General features: G+C 42.1%; 1 protein-coding gene across 5 annotated transcripts in view; it reads right to left on the bottom strand.

Moving 5' to 3' along the window:
• Nucleotides 1–20,766, bottom strand: part of ASTN1 (astrotactin 1) — a 253,533-nt gene extending 232,767 nt beyond the window's left edge. For 2 of the 5 annotated variants that reach the window (XM_036442542.2, XM_036442544.2), the window contains exon 1: nt 20,112–20,765. In XM_036442542.2, coding sequence (XP_036298435.1) covers nt 20,112–20,394 — 283 coding nt within the window. In that variant the 5' untranslated portion in view covers nt 20,395–20,765. Of the gene's footprint in view, nt 1–20,111 lie in introns of all 5 variants that reach the window. The other 3 variants (XM_045583192.1, XM_045583191.1, XM_036442543.2) reach the window with 3 other exon arrangements.
• Between the last annotated feature and the right edge of the window lie 352 nt (nt 20,767–21,118).

The following is a 21,118-nucleotide window of genomic DNA, read 5'->3' as shown; positions in this document are numbered from 1 at the left end:
AAGTACCTCCCAGGGATGGAAAGGGCCTATGAAACAGTAGTCACTTCTCTATCTAGTCATCACCAGCCACCTAAACAAGTGTCAGAACCCAGCCATGTCAACTTTCCCCAGAAGAGGAAGGAGCTGAGCCATCAAGGAAGAAGAGAGATGCACCACTTGCACCAACATATCCTGTCACCTTAAAAATCCTAAATTTGGTTTATGTTCAAGGTCAACCTTAGAGCTGGCAGACTGGGATGGGAAAAACTTCCCTGCTCCAGAAAATCTCCCTGCTTGCTGATGCTAGAGACAAAGTTTCATGGGACAAAGTTTCTTAGACCACCAGACACAGAAAAGCTTGAGATAAAATTGTATCAGTTGAGGTAACACATGGGCTAAATTCACATTCACCTCCAACCAATCCATCAAACAGCATTAATTATATCAGGTCTTTCCAAGTTTTGGTTATGTTGCCCAAATGAAGTTACAGAGGAGTCTCTGGCTGCTAAAAAAGGAGAGAGAGGAAAAGCATGGAAAGAAGAGGCTGTGAGCTCAGATATATTTAGAACACTTGGTCATTTTGCTGAGCCAACATGGCTCCCTATTCAACTGGACTGGGACAAATAGCAGTGTCCTGGAGTGGCTTTATCATGCTAATGCACTCAGACAGCTGCACTTCACAAGATTTAGAGGAGGTTTTGAAGAGTTTGTTTGCAAGCTTAGCTTCCTTAGAAAGCTTTCACTAATCAGGATATAACTGAACACAAGGGGCACTTGGGAGCTACCTGCTTTAAGCAGAGGAGAAGGTGCAGTCTGAGTGGAGTCCAAGTGGTGAGCAAAAAGATGCATCTTTTTTATGCCAATGACTGTGCCAGCTTCCCCACAACAGTGAATTCCTGCAATCTTAGGAGAAAGTATTATCTCTGCTATGCAGATGAGGCAACCAGCTGATGGTTAGGGCCTTTGAATAAAACTCAGCCATGGTCATTGAATGAATTAGTGGTGGATTCTCTGACACCAAAGTTTATGCTCTTTCCACTTCACCACACAGAAAAGCTAGAAAGAAAAGGACAATCCATTGAAAACGCTTTCAGGGTGAGTTATCAACAGAGCTCAGGATTTAGTAGACCTCAGCAGATGAGGGCTCCTGCATGTATTCTGTAACTGTTTATTGAGCATCTGCCATGAGCAGAACATTGTTCTGGGTGCTAACAAAGATAAGGAAAGACACAGAAAAATAGTACCTCCTATGCACGAGTATTCCATCTAGCTGAGAGGAAAACTAAATGCAGAGCAAAGAATTAAGTAATATAAAATAATGTGAGTTAGATGACAAGAACTATGGGACTTAGGAGTTGAGAAATATCTAAGTGATATAGTATAATTATGGGAGGCCTTTATCAAACAGAGGGACTCATGCTGATCTTTGCAGAATGACTGGTTTTTCAGGGAATAAAGGGAGAACATTCTAGAAGGAAAGACATACTATGAACCAAATAAAGACCAATGCACCTGACCAGAACAGAAGCTTAAGCTTAAATCAAGGACACTTGGGTTGCAGTGATGAAGACAGCTGTGCTTGACAGAGATATTTAGAAATAACCTAGATTCTTGAATGTCAAGAAGTCTATTAAAAGGGGAAACCTTGTGTTTAGGATTACCTGATAGTAATTATTATCTTAACCTTCCAGGCAGAAGACCCAAAGTGGACAGAAATGCAGTGACTGTGTCTGCAGGGAGCAGCAGGAAGGTATGACAACAGCGTGGAAAACCTCCTCTCATCTTCCTTGTTTCTCTTCCAGGGGGCCCCACTGCCAAGTCAGCATGAATAAATGAGCCAATTTACTACATGCTCCTCATGTACCCAGGGGACAGTATGAGTGTTCACCAGTAAAACAACAGCCACAAGGAACTGTTAGACCTTGGGGGACTGCTATACCTCTTATACCATGAACTCTAGCTCTAAAGGTTATGCAGACAGGCTCTTACGACAGTTCCCATTGGTCATATTTACTGTGTAGTTGTTTGAGGCAATAAAAATCCTACACAATCCTATATACCGTATTTTCCGGCATATAAGATGACTTTTGAAACAAAAAAAAGTCAACCGAAAATCGGGGGTCGTCTTATATGCCAAGTATATCCCGAAAAACATCTCGATATGCCGCTAAACGAATTTTCCAACTCGATCCATATGATGACTGTCTTACAAATGTACCACGAGAGGTCATTGATGAACTTATGTCAGAAGAACATGATGAGGATTTTGAAGGATTTTAAGCTCACAATGCTCCTATGCCTAGAAAAACCTCTTATCATCCCAGTCAGTCACAAACAAGCATTTTCTGCAAGTTCTTCTTATAATTTTCTTTCCAGATGATGCCATCATTGTTAATGTTCTCTTTTGGATTTCTTGTTTCTCGGTCAAGTTCATGGCATTGCCATTTGTGAAGAGACCTTCCATTTATTGTATCAATGTACGGTATATTATGGTATGTTCGAAAAATGTCATTCATTAAAAAATTTAAAAAAGAACTGGTGTTGCCTTGGAAGTGGGGGGTAGTCTTATACAGCGAATATAGGCCTAAACCCATGTTTTAACTGTAAAATTAGGGGGTTGTCTTATACACCGGAAAATACGGTAATAAAAGGTTAACATGCAAATCAACCCAAGAGTGGAATGACCAGTCTCTATGATACACCCTGATCACCAAAGGGGAGGCACTCAATGTAGGAGCTGCCCCCTGGTGGTCAGTGCGCTCCCACAGGAGCAGCATTAAAGATGTCAGACTGCCAGACATCCTCTGAGGGCTCCCAAACTGCTAAAGGGCACAGGCTGATCTAAGGGACTCCCCCTCCAGTGAATAAATGTCATGCACTGGGCCTCTAGTAATAATAATAATTACATATTACCAGCAAATTTACAAATTCTCGGTAAGGTGATCAGCATGTGGCTCAGTGGTCAAATTGCTGTTGTATTTTTTTTTTTTTTAATTATGCTTGTACAGGCAGTCCTTGGCTTATGTCAGACTCCATGTACATCATTTTGTGGTTACTTCGCCTTCTCCCATTTATAAAAAAGAATTCCATCATTTCAATGTATGTACATATGTGCTTTATGTTTCTTATTATTTATTTATCACAAGTAAAGGTTAGGAATTGTTATTTTCTAATTTTTTTTTACTGTTTCACTTCATTACTGCTGTGTACGTATGTGTTCCATGTGAGTGTGTAGGTGCTTATGTAGGTGGGTTCCAACTTACAGCGAAAATTGTGCTACATCGTGCTGTAGAAATGGATCACGGGCATAACCCAAGGACCTACTGTACTGACAGTGGTAATTATATGATAAGTAAACCCAGGAAAAGGATTTTTAAAATAATGAGCAAATTATAGCTAAGGCAGATCCAGAAGACTATGTTAACTTCAATTCATGTGCCTCACATTTATAAATCAGACTCCCTCTCCTATTATTCTGGATCACCCCAGGACTTGGTGTTACTGTGGAATACCAGTCAATGTGCAATGATCTGGAAAGCCAGGCAAATATAAAATATCTACAATTATGAAATTGTAATATGCAAATTGATCAAACAGCAGAATGACCATTCGGAAGTCTCTCTGGACGACCTTCTGGGACTGGAAGGGCCTACACTTGCACGAATTTCGTGCATAGGGCCTCTAGTAAAAATATAAAAGAAAAACACAGAGGACTGTTAAGTGGTAACTACCAATTAAATAGTCCTTTACACATCACTATCACTCTTCATGTACAATATTTTATGTAAGAAATAGGGAAAAGCAAGAGTATCTGATAATCAGTGGAATTAAATCTACTTTCCTTGAGAAAGACTTTGGTGAAAAAGTTTTTTTCAAAAATTATACCAAGTAACAAAAAGCACTTAAGCTCTATATGGAGGTGATTCTCTCTCTTTTTTAAAAAAATTAATATTATTCCTTTTTAAAAAAAATCTTTTTTTAATACATTTTATTGATTTTTTTTTTTTTTACAGAGAGGAGAGAGGCATAGAGAGTTAGAAACATCGATGAGAGAGAATCATCAATCAGCTGCCTCTTGCACACACCCTACTAGGGATGTGCCTGCAACCAAGGTACATGCCCTTGACCGGAATCGAACCTGGGACCTTCCAGTCCGCAGGCTGACGCTCTATCCACTGAGCCAAACCGGTTTCCGCATGAAGGTAATTCTTTAATCTAGCAATTTCCTGGCTTCTATAAAAACAATGAAGTTAGGGAATACCATAATTTAAGCCAGATATCTCACCACCCTTTCACTCACTGGCAATTAGAACATGCGTGGAAAATCAGGATTTTTTGAGCCAGGAGAAGGGAGGGAGGAAACACAAAGACTGAGTTTCAAGAGTCACAAATTATTTAAAATGATTTTGACTCCTGAGAGAGGAGAAAAGGCTGAACTTCACAAGACAGATGTGGTCAGCAAATTCCCTTCCAAATTAAACACAAGTCCTCCTGGCCTTCTGCAGGCCCCTCTTGGCTATCCGAGCTCTTCAAATAGCTATGCTGCTCCAGAGTTCTGAATAATCACCGCTGCATAGAACCTGGGAGAACGTAAACCTGCCAGATGGCAGTGTGATTTACATGATGACCTGAAGATGAAAGCAGTTTTTGCATTTTTATTGGGGAAAGCCCATTAACTGGATACTTTACATTTTCCTCAAAAATCTCCCTCTAGTACAGGCATTTCCAAGTTTTTGTCAATGTCCAGTCTAAAGAAGAACATTAAATTCCATCACCACCATCATAATCATCTATCTACATTGTAATGGGAGGATTATATGGAGGTCAACTTTGCTATGTTGGAGAACAGGGATATTATGCAGGCTTGACCACTGTCCCCTACTAGATGAGAGGGTGCAAATCACTCAGAGTGGCACTCAGATGCAGGAAAATGCCCAGAGAAGTCAGCATCCAAGGAGCATCTACCCAGGTAGTAAGGAAAAGGAGGTAAATGCTTAATGTTTCCAAATCATACATTTACTTAAGACCCCTAAATGTCATTCATTCATGTAATACCTTCATAATTTAATTTTGCCATGTCCACATATCACCTAAAATGTGTCACTTTATTTTAAAATTAAAATTTATTTTATATCAACTTGTTGCTTAACTTGAATCTTAGTGGGGAAAAAATAGTGAAATTGCAAGTTTGATATGCCTATTATTTTCTAAACCACATATTTCCTAATATATATTTAAATACTATCTTTCTAAAATGTAGCCATATACCAATGCTAATTTCTTAGTTTTGATCATTCATTACATATGAGCAATAGGCTCATTAGGAGAAGTTGGGTGAAGGGCACAGGGACATTTTCTACATTGATTTTGCAGTTTCTGTAAGCCTAACATTATTTCAAAATAATAAGTTACCATTTATTGAGCAATGCTGACATCTAACAAGGACTCATAGGTCAAGGAAATATCAAGTTTCTTTGCCTTTAGGTTTTTCTAGAACTGTATCAAGTCCCTGTGGAAATTATAGTTATTACATATTCCCAAAGACTATAACTTACAGTTGAGGAGGTCATGAGAAAATCTGGAATGTGCTCTCTATGCCCAATTACTGGACTAAATATGGCTGAGACCAAAAAGAATCAAAGAGCTGATAGTGGAGCCCACTGCACTGGTTTGGTATTATATCTGAACTGGTTTAACCCACTGGATAACAGCCCCAAATGTTTAGGGGCAATCTGATCCAGTTTGGAGGTGCCAAGGTTTTCAGATGCTTAGAACAGTTATTAGTGATCTCTCATTGCATTCGAGAAATCCATTCAGGGTATGATGAGATTCCAGCTCCTTCCCACAAAGACACTTCAGAAAATAATTTCCCAGTAGGTATGCTATAACATACTTGTATGCTGCAAATGGGCTGCATATATGCAATGATGTTCACCTCTAACCCTTGAGATCTGGTATAAGCCACAGTCTCTAAGCCCAACACCTCCAGCCATGAGAAGACATGTTATTCACTTTAGGGAGACACAGAGAAATCTGCTATGAGCAACTGCCTTAAATCCTCAAATCTCTAAGTCTCCAAGTATCTCATGCCCAGAAGTGCATAGCCCCGGACCAAGATTTGAGAAGCTCAGAGTATTCAATAGATTCCTTTAACCTGCAACCTTAGAAAAATCAAGTTTTAGTTCTGTTCCTCTGTTGGTAAATGAAGGTGAAAATGCCTTGGATTTAGAGTCTCTCTAAAGTAGCTCAAACCCTTTCAAATGGTTCTAGAACAATAACATCCCCATTGCTTTTAATCTCAAGACAACTGGGAAATAAGCCAAAGTTGCTTTAAATGTCATAGTCTTTCCATCAGTGTCCCTTGTGGCCTTTAAGAAACTAAAACAGTGTGCCTTTCAGGCTTACTGCATATCCAAAATCCGGAAGAAAGTGGCTAAAGAAGGAGGGCTCCAGGGCATGTCCTGCCCCTCTCACTTAGTCCCGATTGGCCAGACCCCAGCAGACCTCTATAAGCGCCTTTAGGTGCCAGGTGTCAGAGATCCTTTATTAATGACATTTCCTTCCTGACTTCTAGAAATCCCTCACATGGCTGAACGGGCAGGGACTAAATACAGCACATCTAAGTGGTAGATACTATTCTGTGTCATGGGCATGTGTGCATGCGTATGCCTGTGTGAGGTCAAAATGCAAGGGATCAAGGAGGGGGAAAAGAGGGAAGTCTGTAATATTTTCAACAATAAAGATAATTTTTTAAAAGGTAGTAATACCAACTAATGTTACTCTGTTTGAAGTGTAACAGAGATGTAAACCATGGGTTGCAAAATTCACATGAAAGGTAGTTGATTCTTTGTGAAAAGTATAGGGTCAGGCCCCATGGAGCTGAGGTGCCATGCAACCTAGGTCAGAGCTTCTCAAACTTCCTGGTCTCAGCAATCCATTTCATTCTTAAAAATTATTGAAAACCACAAGTAGCTTTTAGTTGTGTGGGTTGTATCTATCAATGTTACCACATTTGAAGCCAGCACTGAAAAATATTTTTTTTATTTTTTAAAATATATTTTATTAATTTTTTTACACAGAGAAAGAGAGAGGGATAGAGAATTAGAAACATAGATGAGAGAGAAACATCGATTAGCTGCCTCCTGCACACTCCCTACTGAGTATATGCCAGCAACCAAGGTACATGCCCTTGACCAGAATTGAACCTGGGACCCTTAGTCTGCAGGCCAACACTCTATGCACTGGAACCTGGAACCCTTCAGTCCACAGGCCAATGCTCTATCCACTGAGTCAAGCCAGCTAAGGCTGAATGTACCTTTTTTTATTTTACTGATGCATGGTTTTGAAATATCATGCACTAGTCATTTTTGAAAATATTGCCTCATGGATTTACACAGATGTTCCAAATGTTGTCACATTTCATTATATAATTTCAATAACTCTCCTTCATTAATAGCTTTCCTGGTCTCATGAGAAACATCTGTAAGTATTGGAAAGCTGTCAAACTCACGATAGCATTTACAAGTTTTGTCATTTTCTGGCTTTTTTCTCTTGAAAGCTTGGATTTTATCATTAAGTACAAATATTGTCAACTGTTTTCCAATCTCTACGTTCCTTTTCAAGAACACATTGGCCAAATACCCAAGTCTGAATAAATGTAGTTTGCTTATTCTTTTCAAGCGAAAATTGTGGTTTTAAGACAAAAGCAGATAATTCAGCTGGTAACTCGAACAATCACTCTTCAGCTTGTAGCACGAAGGCTTTATGTATTCTTCCTATTTTGTCATTTAAGATTACTAAGAAGACAAAGAGTAGAGACTCAATATTTGGTATTGAGACGTAGGTCACACACAGAGGAGGCCGAAGTCATGAGAACTGCAGAGACACACAGTTGGAGCCCTGATACAAGTAAGCCTGACAACCACTTTCATTGAGCTGAGCCTGCGAATCCCCTTTATCATGTACATCAGATGTTTTGTGTTCTCTTACTTGCAATGGAAAAGTCCCAACTAATATGAGGTTAATTTGAGATGGTGCTACAGAAATAGGAACCGCATCCTGGAGTACCTTCCATGCCTTACTGGGAATCCTGAGCATTCTTCAGTAAGAATGGTCCCATGCATCAATACAGTATCACAAGATGAAATAACGAGGCTTTTGAAGGTGCCACCCACTGATTTGGGGAGGACACTTTCTATTTTTATGCCTGGCCACATTTGATTTCTTTCAGTTTTACAAAGTATCCTCTTACTTCGAAGAGGTTGTGCATTACCCAAGGAAAGGAGGAGGCAATTTCAAGGAAGATCAGCAGTGGCAATTGCCACAGTGTGCCTTTAAGATGAAAAAATAAGAGTGTTCCTTAGAGCCCTGACCGATTTGGCTAAGTGGATAGAGCACTGAACTGTGGACTGAAGGGTCCTGGGTTTGATTCCGGTCAAGGGCACATGCCCGGGTTGTGGGCTGGATCTCCAGTAGGGCGTGCAAGAGGCGGCCAATCAACAACTGTCTCTCATCATTGATGTTTTTCTCTCCCTCTCCCTCTCCCTTCCTCTTTCTAAAATCAATAAGAACATTTTTTTAAGTGTTCCTTAGACTTAACATTGAGGGTCAAAGGCTAACCTCACTGCAGTGAAGCAGACAAGAAGTCAAAAGCCACTGGGAGAGATAAGATACTGATTAAGAAGTTACACACAGGTAAGTGAACAATCTTTTTAAGATAGGAGAAACATGAATATATATCTATAGGTTGCAGAGAAAGGTCTAGGATAGTGGTTGGCAAACTCATTAGTCAACACAGCCGAATATCAACAATACAATGATTAAAATTTCTTTTGAGAGCCAAATTTTTTAAACTTAAACTTCTTCTAATACCAATTCTTGAAAATAGACTCACCTAGGCTGTGGTACTTTGTGGAAGAGCCACACTAAAGGAGCCAAAGAGCCATGTGTGGCTCGCGAGCCGCAGTTTGCCAATCATTGGTTTGGAAAAAGAATGGTAAAGAAAAAGTAAGATCTAGAAGAGAGAAATTATAGATACAGTAAGGCCCCAGAAGAGGAAGAATTCTTGATGCTGTAGACAGACTTATTTTTTGTTTTTTATAACATCCTCAGAGCTACTATGATGACCAGTACTTAGCAGCTACTAAATTAATATTGGCAGAAGAAGAAAATACTACTGTGTAATGAAAAATTTTGGCAAATCTTCTAAAAACACAATCTTAAAACAGTTCTCATTTCTGAAAAACAAAATACAAAATATATGGAATGTTTTGTTTCATGAATATCAAAATGAGTCATTGCTCCAATGAGGCATTTTGACCATCTATATCTATCTATCTATCTATATCTATATCTATATCTATATCTATATCTATATCTATATCTATATATCCATATATCCATATATCCATATATATATATATATCCATATATCCATATATCCATATATATATATATATATATATATATATATATATATATATATATCTATTGTGTGTGTGTGTGTGTGTGTGTGTGTGTGTGTGTGTGTATATATATAAAGAGCCAGGGGCCATCACACCTGAAAAATAGAACTAGAACGGATGACCAAACAGGTGGAGTGAGGCTACAAGCCCGACAGGGGGGGTAGTGAGGAATGACTAAACGAGCAGCAGGCTGCGTGGGGCAACCAGGCTGGCAGAGGATGTTAGTGGGGGATGACCAAATAACTGAATACCAGGCTGAGTGGGTCGACCAGGCCAGTGGGGGGGGGGGGGCAGTAAGGGGCAACCATGCTGATGGAGGGGGGGGAGTAGTTAGGGGCAGCCAGGCTGATGGGGGGGGCACATGGGGGTGACCAGGTTGGCAGGGGGGGCAGTTAGGGGCAATCAGACTAGCAGGCAGAGGCAGTTAGGGGGGATCAGGCTGGAAGGGGGGGCAATTAGGGGTGATCAGGCAGGCAGGCAAGTGAGCATTTAGGAGCCAGCAGTCCTGAATTGTGAGAGATGTAGGCAGTTAGACATTCCTCAAGGGATCCTGGATTGGAAAGGGTGCAGGCTGGGCTGAGGGGACCTACCCCATTTCATGCACCGGGCCTCTAGTATCTACATAAAGTATAGACATTGAATTGAACAAACAAAAATAACACAATTAGAAAAATAAACTTTGAGTACCTCCTCTCTATAAGGCACTGAACTTGGCTTCAGAAAATTAGGCAAGTGGCCACAAGTGATTTTAAACTGAGTATTAGCTGTAGTTTCAAGGCACTTGGAAGTTCCTTTTTAAAATATATTTTTATTGATTTTAGAGAGAGAGGGACAAGGAGTGGGAGAGAGACATCTATCAGCTGCCTCCTGCATGCCTCTTATTGGGGATTGAGCCCACAACCCAAGCATGTGTCCCAACCAGTAATCAAACTGTTAAGTTTCTTTACAATTACCTATCCGTGCTCACCAATACAGTAGCCAGCAGCCAAATGTGGCTACTGAACACTTGAAATGTGGCTAGTCAACTGAGATGCACTGTAGGCATAAAATACACCCTAGATTTAGAATACAGAACAAAAAGAATTTAAAATGTCTCATTAATAATTACATATTGATTGTTTATTGAAATAATACTATTTTGAATATAGCATTATTGAATTTTATAAAATATTGGCAGTTGGAGATGAAAAGGTAAGAATGAATGAGGAGGTAGATCTACAAGTTTGGAAGTTGAAGGTGTGTACAAATTATGTCTGTTAGTTTCTATTTTTAAGGTAAAGTATGAGGCAAGGTCTTAAGCAAAGTGTAAATGCTTGACTATTTCTCACATCCTTTCACGCATTTTGATTTTTATGCCTTCTACTCCCTGCTTCCTTGGGCTAAGAGCTCATAATTTATCCCCAAAACTCAGAACCCCCATGCTTACCCAACTAAATCCCATTATCCTTTAAACTCAATGTAGATGATTTTCTCAGGAAAGAATTTCTTATGATCCTGTCTGATTTAGTAGCTCAATACTTATTAAGGAATTAGTTCTGAATTCAGCCATTCCATTCACCAAAGTGGATAGTGCAGTGGCTAAGATTACAGACTGTAAGTGATTTCAATGCTATTTTAGTTTCTAAAGCAAACAAAGGAAAACTTTAAAATTATTTTTAGGAAGTAAATGTAAAATTAATACCAAATCCTGACAAAGATACACACACAAATACAAATACACACACACACACACAATAAGGCTACTTCACATAGAAATGTTGATGCAAAATATCATTAATAATTAAACAGAATCCAACAGCATTTTACAGAAATAATTCATCATTTACCTAGTGAGTGTTGTTTCAGGAATGCAAAGTTCAATACTAGAAAATCTACTTAGTCATCCTTTTAAGAAATCTAAATGTGATTATAAATACTGAAAACTATTTTAATTAAAAAATTATTTTTGGTAATAAAGAACACTAAATTTTTATTTAAGATTACATTTTTTATCACTTTTAACCCAAACTCCATTATCATAATATCAGACAGCAGGTTTGTTACCATTAAAGTCAGGAAAATACAATAACCCACATTATCGTATTCATATTTGATATGGTACTGGAGTTACTACCAGTGCAATTAGACAAGATAATAAAATTAGAAGTATAAAAGCTTGAGAGGAAGATATAAAATGATCAATATTTGCATGGGATATGTCTGCATAACTAAAACATCCAAAAGCATCAACTGAAGAACTCAGTAAGCAGCATGTTTGAAAATTAAGACACCAACATCAACAGCTTTCATATACACAAATCATAATCTTTAGAATATATCTATAAAAAGAATATACTCCTTTCACAATATCACAAAAAAATAAAATACCTAAAATTAAATCTAGCAATAAATAATATAAGCCCTTCATGAGAAAATATATTCCTTTAAAACTCTAATAAAAGGCAGACTAAAAGACTTCAACTAGCTTCTTAAACAGAAAAACTAAATATCGTAAGAATTATTCCTTAAATAAAAATTTTAACAGGATTTGAATAAAATACCACTGGTTTTTGTTATTCTTGTTGTTGTTGTTTATTTTTGCTTGTTTGGCTTTTTCTTTTTTCTTAGAACTAGACAAAGTTCTTTGAAAATTTACATGAAAATAAATGGCTCGGGAGATGTCCGAGTGCTGGTTTAGACATTGTTCTCGCAATCTGGGACCACTGGCTCCTAACCATTGGCCTGCCTGATTGCCCCCTAACTACTCCCCTGCTGGCCTAATCATCACCTAATGGCTCCCCTGTTGGCCTAACCGCCCCTAACTGCTCCACTGCCTGCCTGATTACCCCTAACCGCCTCTGCCACTGCAGCTTTGTCAGGAAGGACTTCAAAAGGTCGTTTGGCTATCCAGTCTAATTAGCATATTATACTTTTACTAGTGACCTGGTGGACAAAATTCATGCACATTAAAAGGGGATTAATTAGAGGAAGTAATTTAATATTGCTATTTGACCTTTATAATAGAAGTGTCAGAGATGAAAGAAAATTAGTAAAATGTATATAAAAACCTTTCTCCTATCAGAGTCTGGGGCTCACCAGGGGACCCAGAGTCAAGTCCCTGCCCACCCACATGCACCTCAAAATCATGTGAAACCCAGACCCAGCCGGCCCCCACCCTATTGGGCTAGATTCAGACTTGACCAGTCCCACCTTTGTCAAATCCTGCCGGGCAGGGGGCATAGCCTCAGGTCCCCTGGCCCCGCACCAGGATGGGGGTGGGCATGGTCTGAGGTTCCCTGTCAAGTCCCACCTGGTGGGGGGTGCAGCCTGAGGTCCCCACAGTCTGGCCCTGGAGTGGGGGTAGCAGCCTGAAGTCCCCTAACCCAGCACCGGGATGGGAAGTGCACCTTGAGGTCCCTGCTCCAGCCCCACCGGGTGGGGGACATGGCCTGAAGTCCCCTGTCAAGCCCCACCTGGTGTGGGGCACAGCCTGAGGTCTCCTGCCTGGCGCTGGGGGGAAGGGAGCAGCATAAGGTCCCCTAGCCCAGATCCCAGTACAGCTTGAGATCCCCTGCCAGGTGGGGGGACACAGCCTGAGGTCCCCTGTCAAACCCCGAGGGGGGGAGGAGGAGGATTTAACCTCAGGCCCCTGCTGAGTGCTCATTAAGGCTCCTTATGGGAACTTTGCCTCAGCTGTGAGTACAGCCATCTTTGTGATGGAGTGATGGTCAATTAGCATATGCCCTCTTTATTAGATAAGATTAGTATAGATTAGTGGGAGATAAAAGAAAATTCTCTTTATTTAGATTAATTCAATATGAGTTATGTAGATACTTTTTTTTAAAGAGGTAGACCTTAACTCCCCATTTCTTCAGTATGGACTACACATAATAATGTCCTTCAAAAAGTACAGTGTGGACAAAGGGGGAAAGAGTGACTTTAATACCTGACTAGGACTCCTCAAAACTGTCAAGGTCATTAAATCAATTCTAAGAAACTGTCACAGGAAAGTCACCCTTAAGGAGAGGTGATGACCAACTAATGTGGTATACTAGATGGGATTTTGGAACAACAACAAAAAAAGGATATCAGGTAGCCCTAGCTGGTTTGCCTCAGTGAATAGAGTTGGCCTGCAGAATGAAGGGTCCTAAGTTTGATTCTGATCAGAGGCACATGCAGATGTTGCAGGCTCGATACCCAGTAGCAGGCATGCAGGAGGCAGCTGATTAATGATTCACTCTCATCACTGATTTTTTTCTCTCTCCCCCCCTCCCTTCCTCTCTGAAATTGTGTGTGTGTGTGTGTGTGTGTGTGTGTGTGTGTATTTAAAGGGTATCAGGTAAAAACTAAGGCAATATGAATACAGCATGGACTTAATTATTCATAATATATCAACATTGGTTTTTTAATTGTAACAAATGTATCATACTAAATGTAAAATGTTTATAAAGGGAGGAACTGGATTTGGGGTCTACAGGAACTCTGTGCTATCTTTGTAATTTTTCTGTAAGTCTGAAACTTATAAAAATGTTTTTTTTAAAAAGCAAAATCAAGTAACTGCCAGAATGTTTGAAGTCCTTCTTTCCCTCCCTTCACATCATCTTCCATTTCCACCACACATAATACCATCCTTTATTTTGCATTTCTTGCTTCCTTGCTTTTCATAAAAACTTTGCCACGTTTGGATGTCCTTGAACAATATCTTGTTTTGAATTTTATATAAATGAAATTGTACTGTATGTGTTTTTCAGCTAGTAGTGTATCCTCATTTACCATGAAGAGTGTGAGATATATCCATGTTGGTATATGTGGCTACAGCTCATTTATTTTCATGGCTGAATGATGTATCGTCGGATGACAGTAACATCATGTACACGTCCAGATTCCTGTTAATAGACATTAGGTTGTTTCCAGTTTTTGCTGTGACCAACAATGTTGCTGCAAATATTCTTGTGTACACATGTAAGAATTCTAGTATGATAAACACCTTGAAGTGAAATTGCTGAGTTATAAGGTATGCACGTTTTCAACTTTATTTACAATGCCAAATTGTTTACAAAAGTTGTCATGTCAATTTAGATCACCATTGGCAACAATTTATTTTTTCCAAATTTCCTTCTTTGGGAACCTAAAGATCAATAGAGGCACTTTGTGTTTTTTTTTTTGTTTTTTTGTTTTTTCCTCACAGTTTTAAACTGTATGTGATTAAATAATGATTATTCTATATTTGTAATAAAAAGTAGGGTAATAGATGCTGAATTATGGTACATGAGAAATTACTAAAAGCCTTAACTTGTCCTGTGAGATTAAACCTCAATATAGTGATTTTTCTGCTATCTGTGTGCATATATTTGAACTTGGTGTAAAGGGGAAGAAATAAAGAGTTGGCATTTTCTTGCTGAAAAGGTGCCAAGTTTTGTTCTTGTGAACTGGTCTTAATCTATGATTGGTTTAATTACATCCCCAAAAAGGAGGGAAGGAAGAAAGGAGGATCGAAGGAAGAAAGGAAAAGAGAGGAAGAGAGGAAGGGAAACAGAGAAAGAGGTAGGGAGGAAGGAAGATATAAGCTTTATAAAACAGGTCCTTAATCTTCCCTCCAAAGGTGAATAAAGAAATTAAGCTTGTATTTCATTTTTCCTTGAAAAATTCCAATGACTTGAATTTAAGCCATATCAGTATATCCAGAAGAGCATATGAATTGTAAAATTCATCACTCCCTCATTCAAAATTCCTTTGATGTAAAAAACCTACATTTCTGTAGAGAAACTGTAAAATATTAACACTATGAATTAGTGCATTCTGCTGGCATGAGTGATTTTAAAATCTCACTGAAGATTGCTACCATTCATCCTCCCATGTCTTGGATGGGCTGGCACTCTACACAAATTTGTTTACCATTATTGTTAATCTAGGCAGCTCACTGTAGCTGAGAACAAAGGAAGGAAAACAAACAAACTAAAGTTTCTTTTCAAATGGAGACATGCGTGAAAAGGAATGTTAGTGATGCTTCCTGTTAAGCTAAAGCTCAGCACTAAGTAAAATGCTGATATTACATTCAAAGCCAATGGGAAAGCCTAGTAATTGCTCCTCTGCAACTGTACTGGCCTCTGACTGGGTTCCAAGCACAGGGCCATGGAATTCCAAGGTCAGTGCCTTGTGAAGGGAGCTAGAACTACAGCAACTTCTGGGTGACTCCATCTGACAGTGGAGCATCCTGATTGCATTTCCATGGGGCCCTTCTAAGAAGAGCACTGGACAAGTCGACTTCACCCACATATCACAACTGCGGGTGCTAACAAACCATGGAACGTGGCTACCCAAACGTGGAAACTGCAAATAAAATAAGAACTCCCCTGTTCTGCATAGGGAAGTAGACTAACTTAAATAATTCTTGATGAAGCTCACCTTGTGCTGCATGAAGGTTTATGTGAGATATCACTCCGTGGGCAAGGATATTCAAAAGATTCCTCTATCCAAATGAGGGTGTGTGCCTTCCCTGTTCTAACCATTGCCAGGACTCCTTTTATCCAATTAAGGCACGTAAAACAGTAACCGAGAGCAAGCCTTAATTGCGAACTGACCTGAGTTTGAGCGATGGATCCATCACCTGTTAGCTATGTGACCCTAAGGTACTCAACTTCTCGAATCCTTCCTTTTCTCCTCCACTGGAATACGTGGAGGGGGAAAGCCAGGAATTGACACTGGATCTATCTTCAAAACCTGTTCTTTTCACCACGACACTGGACTGGTCCAGACGCTTTCAGCAGCACCTTCCTCGTGGGAAGGCACTACAGCTGTGAGGGCTGGCTGATTTATCTTCAGGGGGACCTTCTCCAATCAAAACCCTGACAGCTGAGGCTAAACACCAAGGCAAGGGAGAAAGCAAAGCGGTCCTCTCTAAGCTTTACGCGTGCGCACACTCGGTAGTTGGGTGCGAGGTGGAGGGGCATCCCTTTCTTTCAAGTAGTAGTGAGACGGGTAAGTTATGTCCTGTCACAGCACAGGAAACCACACTCGCGTGGGGAAGCCACCCTGCACGTTAGCCAGTGGTCTCTAAATCAGACGTGGCTCCCACAAGGGAATGAGCGCTGTTTTTTGAAAGCCGAGATACAAAACTAAGGTGGACGGCGGAAATTTTCACTGCCTAACCATGACAAACTTTGTACATTCTCCTGAGAGGGGCAGAGGGCTTACGTATCTAAATATCTTAAACGCGAAATTACAGTTCTCTCACGATGCTGGAGGGCGTTCACAGCACCGCGGAAACAGGTGTAGATTACCTCGCTTAGGCCTGCCGGCCAGAGTAAGGGCCGCAACGGTGCAATCAGTATTTGCGAGAAGAGAGGCACGCCTCGACTGGAAACGTTCAAATTCAAAACACTTTAAAACTATGTAACCAAACAAAACACAACTGAAAGTCGCATATGCCCCTAGTACCTATTTGCAAACCTTACCTCCATCAGGAGACTCAGCTACCCCTTCGGCTGCCAGCTCTGGATTATCCAACAAGCAAGAGGGCGACCGTGAGGCCGCAATGGCCGCTGGGAGTGGGCTGCACCGCGTTCTGCGTCATCGGCCTCCCAGCCTGGTTCTAAGTGGAGAACCACGCCCCCCTCCACAGAGCCAGGGGCGGTCCTCCCCACTCTCCTACCACAGGGTGATCTCCATTCCCGCCATACACAGGCCATTCCCACCTTCATTCCCGCCACCTATTTTACTCAGCTGTTTGCAATGATGTCAAATGGCTTCACCTTATCCCAGGCCAAGCCAAATCAAATCTACCTTTAATTCCGAACATCTGTGTTTTTTAGCCCATGAATAGAGCATAGAAGTGGACGAAGACTGCTTTGGAGGGTAGGGAAAGGCTTTGTAGAGATGTAGCATGGGTGCAGGTTTAAGAAGAATGGATGACTGACTGCCAAGTGGAGAAGGCAGAGAAAGCATTCTGGGCAGAAGGAACAGCACGTGCAAAGTCGTGAGAGAGACCTGCAAGGCCATAGCTGGCTTGCGGAAATAAGGCTGGAGAAGCTGGTTGCAGCTGGAAGACCCTTGTCTGCCTCACTGAAGTGGCAGAACTTGATCCTGGAGATGAAAGGAAGCCAAAGGATCTGATTTTGGTCAAGGGCCCTAGACAAACTCATGTCTTCATGGTGTCTGATCTAATTATGCAAGTATCTCCTTCCTCAACCTTCCTATGCTACACAATCAGGTGTTCTTACTTGCAGCTCTTAAAGCATCTCAGTTTGTGTTTCCACTGACTAGAGAACATTTGAGGGTGGGAATCTTAGTTTTTTAACTTCTACGTCTTAATGTCCAAGCAAGTAGATGCTCAATAAATTCCCAGGGTTGACTGATTCAGATTTTTTCCAGGGGATAAAAGCAAACTGTTCCAGAGATACGAGTAAGAAGGGCTCAAAATCTAAGTTACCACAGCCCTTAAGATTGGCTACAAGTGTTAGGACCCAGAACCACAAAAGTTAACTTCAAAAGCAACTACACTTGAGTCTACATTCCATGAATTTGGTTTCCTCTCCCTTTCTGCCCAGCTTTGCCCCACCACTCAAGCTGATTCCCTCCAACTCCCCTGGGAATACTGGGCCAGAAGGAACAGGTACCAGCTCATCTCTGGTTCTAACACACCCCATTGGCTGGGAGGGTGGCGGACAATCAATGCATTTAGTAAGTGCATCTGGATCTAAAGTAAGAGAGAGCGCCTGTTTCTGTGTATAAATGCCAAGTTGCAAGAGGTTACCATAGCAACTCCAGCAGGGTGCTGCAGTGGGCAGCTTTGCACAGAGGTGCAGGAAATCCATTCTTTAACATCTGGGTTTTTGCTGTGAACACTGGATCCTAATAGGTACATCATGGCTTTAGGCCTTAGCTTTGGGATTCTGCAAAAACAAGGAAGTGGAATTTTGAATATTTGCTAATCTTCCTTTTTTTATGTACCACTGATGTCCCTTTTTAGCTCAGTACACACTGCATGTGAAGCCAAAAAAACAGGCTCTTTAGAAACACATAACTCCCTATACTCATTCTTATGTACTATGATGAACAGATTGTACTTGCATATCAGCAGGACTTTGCCATGAAATTTACATCCACTGAATAACCAGCAATTGCACACTGTAATGAGCAGCATATCCACAATGTCTCCATTATTCCCATCAGTCCCTGGTTCTCATTATGTTACAAGTACATTTTTAATGCAAAAATAAATAACGCCATCAAGAGCGTAGGTGTTCTTAATGGGGTTGCCTTAGCAGCACTCTCGGAACTGTAAACCAGCTTTTCAAAGGCCAGGCAATTTCAGAAATAGTTTTTCCGCGGGGGGGGGGGGGGGGGGGGGGGAGGGGAGTGAAGGTTTACTCACCCACTTCTTGATGTGTTCAGTGTGAAGATATCTCTTGTGAAGAAAGAGCATGAGAAGATGTTGAACAACATTCCAAGTGTAGCTCTAACGTACATGTGGCCATCAGGAGGCCATGTCCCTGCAAAGTGAGCCCTAGTTGGTAGGTCATTAAGTAGCTAAAACATTCTCCTAGACATTTGAATTATTTGTTCTTGAATCTAGAGACTCACTTGTGGTTATCTCTGAATTCTCTCCTGGGCAAAATAAGCATGACTTACACCATCACTAAAGAAATGGATTGCATAGTAGAGAGCTGCACGTGTGCATGGAAAAGTGAGGGAAGTTTTGGTTAAACGAAGTCACATGAACCTCTGCAAAGGCGCTGCAAGGTACCTTTGCAACTTGGAAGTGGAAAGGGGGTTGGGGATTAGAAATGAGGTAGAGTTTCCTGTACCTGAAGGAGTTTCGTGGCCTAAGAAAATTATGTACCAAGAGAGATACATAAACAGACAAGCAAGCACAGGAAGGAAGGAAAAGCGCTTGCCCAGGGAGGCAGGTGTGCAGGAATGCCTAGGCCTAGCTAAGGTGTCCTGGAGAACAAAGAGGATGCCAGTATCCATGGAGTTCAGCTGGATGACTTCTTTATCCATGGATTTGCGAGGTGGCATGGAGATGTGGGCATGGCTGTTATACATGTAGGTATGAAGGCAGGACGTGCCAGGATGGACACCAGGGGTATGGGGAACTTGAGTGTTCTGAAGAAAGGCCAGAGAGAGTGTCAGTCAGTTACCTGGTGACAGAAAAGGAGCTCTCAATGAGTGAAGGAGCTCTCAATGAGAGATCCAGCCAATGCAATGTGGCCTGCACATGCCTGGCAAGGTGACAAAGGGATGTCTGTCTCCTCCTCCCCCAGGAAATGCTGTGGGTGGAGTGGGTATCCAAGGGGTGTGAAGGGAAGGACTGAACATGTGACCAGGGAGTCCGGAGAAAGGCTGCGCGGGTAGCAGCACACAGGTGCTGTCCATGTGCACCTGAATGAGAGCTGTGATGTCAGGGATGGGAGAGGTTTCTGAGAAACTGGCAACCTGTTCCTTTGAGTCAGGGCAGCTGAGGGAGGATGAGGGCCCACTGTCCAGGTAGGATGTGGGAAAGAGCCAGGCGCACTGAGGCGCTAACCTGCAAGTGGGTGTGGAGAATGCCTGGTAGGGGGAGGATCCAGGGAGGTGAGGGTGGGGGAGGGGAGGTCGCCGGCCTGCGGGTGGGTAGAGCGAGCCAATGTGGGGGTTGGGGGTGCCCGGCCAGTGCCTCGGGCCGCCACAACGTTCCCAGGGACTCACCCAGCACGAAGTAAGGCAGCTCCGTGTTCTCCAGATCGTCCACCACGACCATTTCTCCAGGGAAGTCGTTGCGCACAGAGAAGAGGAGCTTGGGCTCGGAGGCCGAGGGGCTGTGCATGATGCTCAGGTCGTTCTCGCGCAGGAAGGGCAGCGCCGACACCGTGATGCTTTTGAGCTTGCACTCCAGCTCCTTGGAGGGATCCGCGTCGCCCACCGCGGTGGCCAGCACCGCCGCCGGCCCCCAGCAGCAGGCGAGCAGGGCGCAGAGCCCGACTAAAGCCATCTTGAGCCGGGCGCCTTCCTCCCAGCGCCGCGAAGGTGGGGGAGGACGCGAGGCGAGCGGGGAGGGCGCGAGCGGGCGCGCGCGGGAGGCGGGGGCGGTCGGGAGGGGACGCGCAGCGGGGGAGCCCAGGTTTCCCCACCGGAGGCCGCTTGCAGCGCGGGGCTGGGGCGCCTACGCCTGGAGAGCCCTCGTTCTTTGTTTCTCTGAGCTGCTAATCCCGGGAAGGGGAAAAGGAGGGGGTAGGAGAGGAGGAAAACGGGAAGGAAGGACATGGGGAGGAAGGGAGCCTAGGATTCTATGGGAGCAGATCAGTCCCCAGCTGGCTACCCTGGCCCAAGCCTTTCTTCTCCTCTGCCTCCCTAGGGAGGTGCTCAGTCTTGGCCATTAACTACCAGCAAGGCATTTTTTAGAAATGGATCTCCCAAGGCTTGAAGGGCGCAAACACGCATAAGTCTTAAAGTGCTTATTCAGAGCAGGTGGTGGTGGTGGTGGTGTGGGTGTGTGTGTGTTACCCCCAGTTATTTTGTGGACATAGGTGGTCCCATTCTGTCTTGTTTAAACCACTAGTTGGACTTGTATACCGGATAAGCCGGTGCTGGGATAAAAACACTGTGTATTTTTACTCAACACCAACTTTGCAGAAATAGTTAAAGAAAATGTTATATAGATAAATATAGATGGAGAGGTAGATAGGAACAACAAAGAGCAAAGCCAGTCTACTGCA

Source organism: Pipistrellus kuhlii, unplaced genomic scaffold (assembly GCF_014108245.1).
Source record: "Pipistrellus kuhlii isolate mPipKuh1 unplaced genomic scaffold, mPipKuh1.p scaffold_m20_p_18, whole genome shotgun sequence".
NCBI lineage: Eukaryota > Metazoa > Chordata > Mammalia > Chiroptera > Vespertilionidae > Pipistrellus > Pipistrellus kuhlii.
The sequence above is the reverse complement of the archived record's forward strand: the minus strand, read 5'-3'. Positions and strand labels throughout refer to the sequence as shown.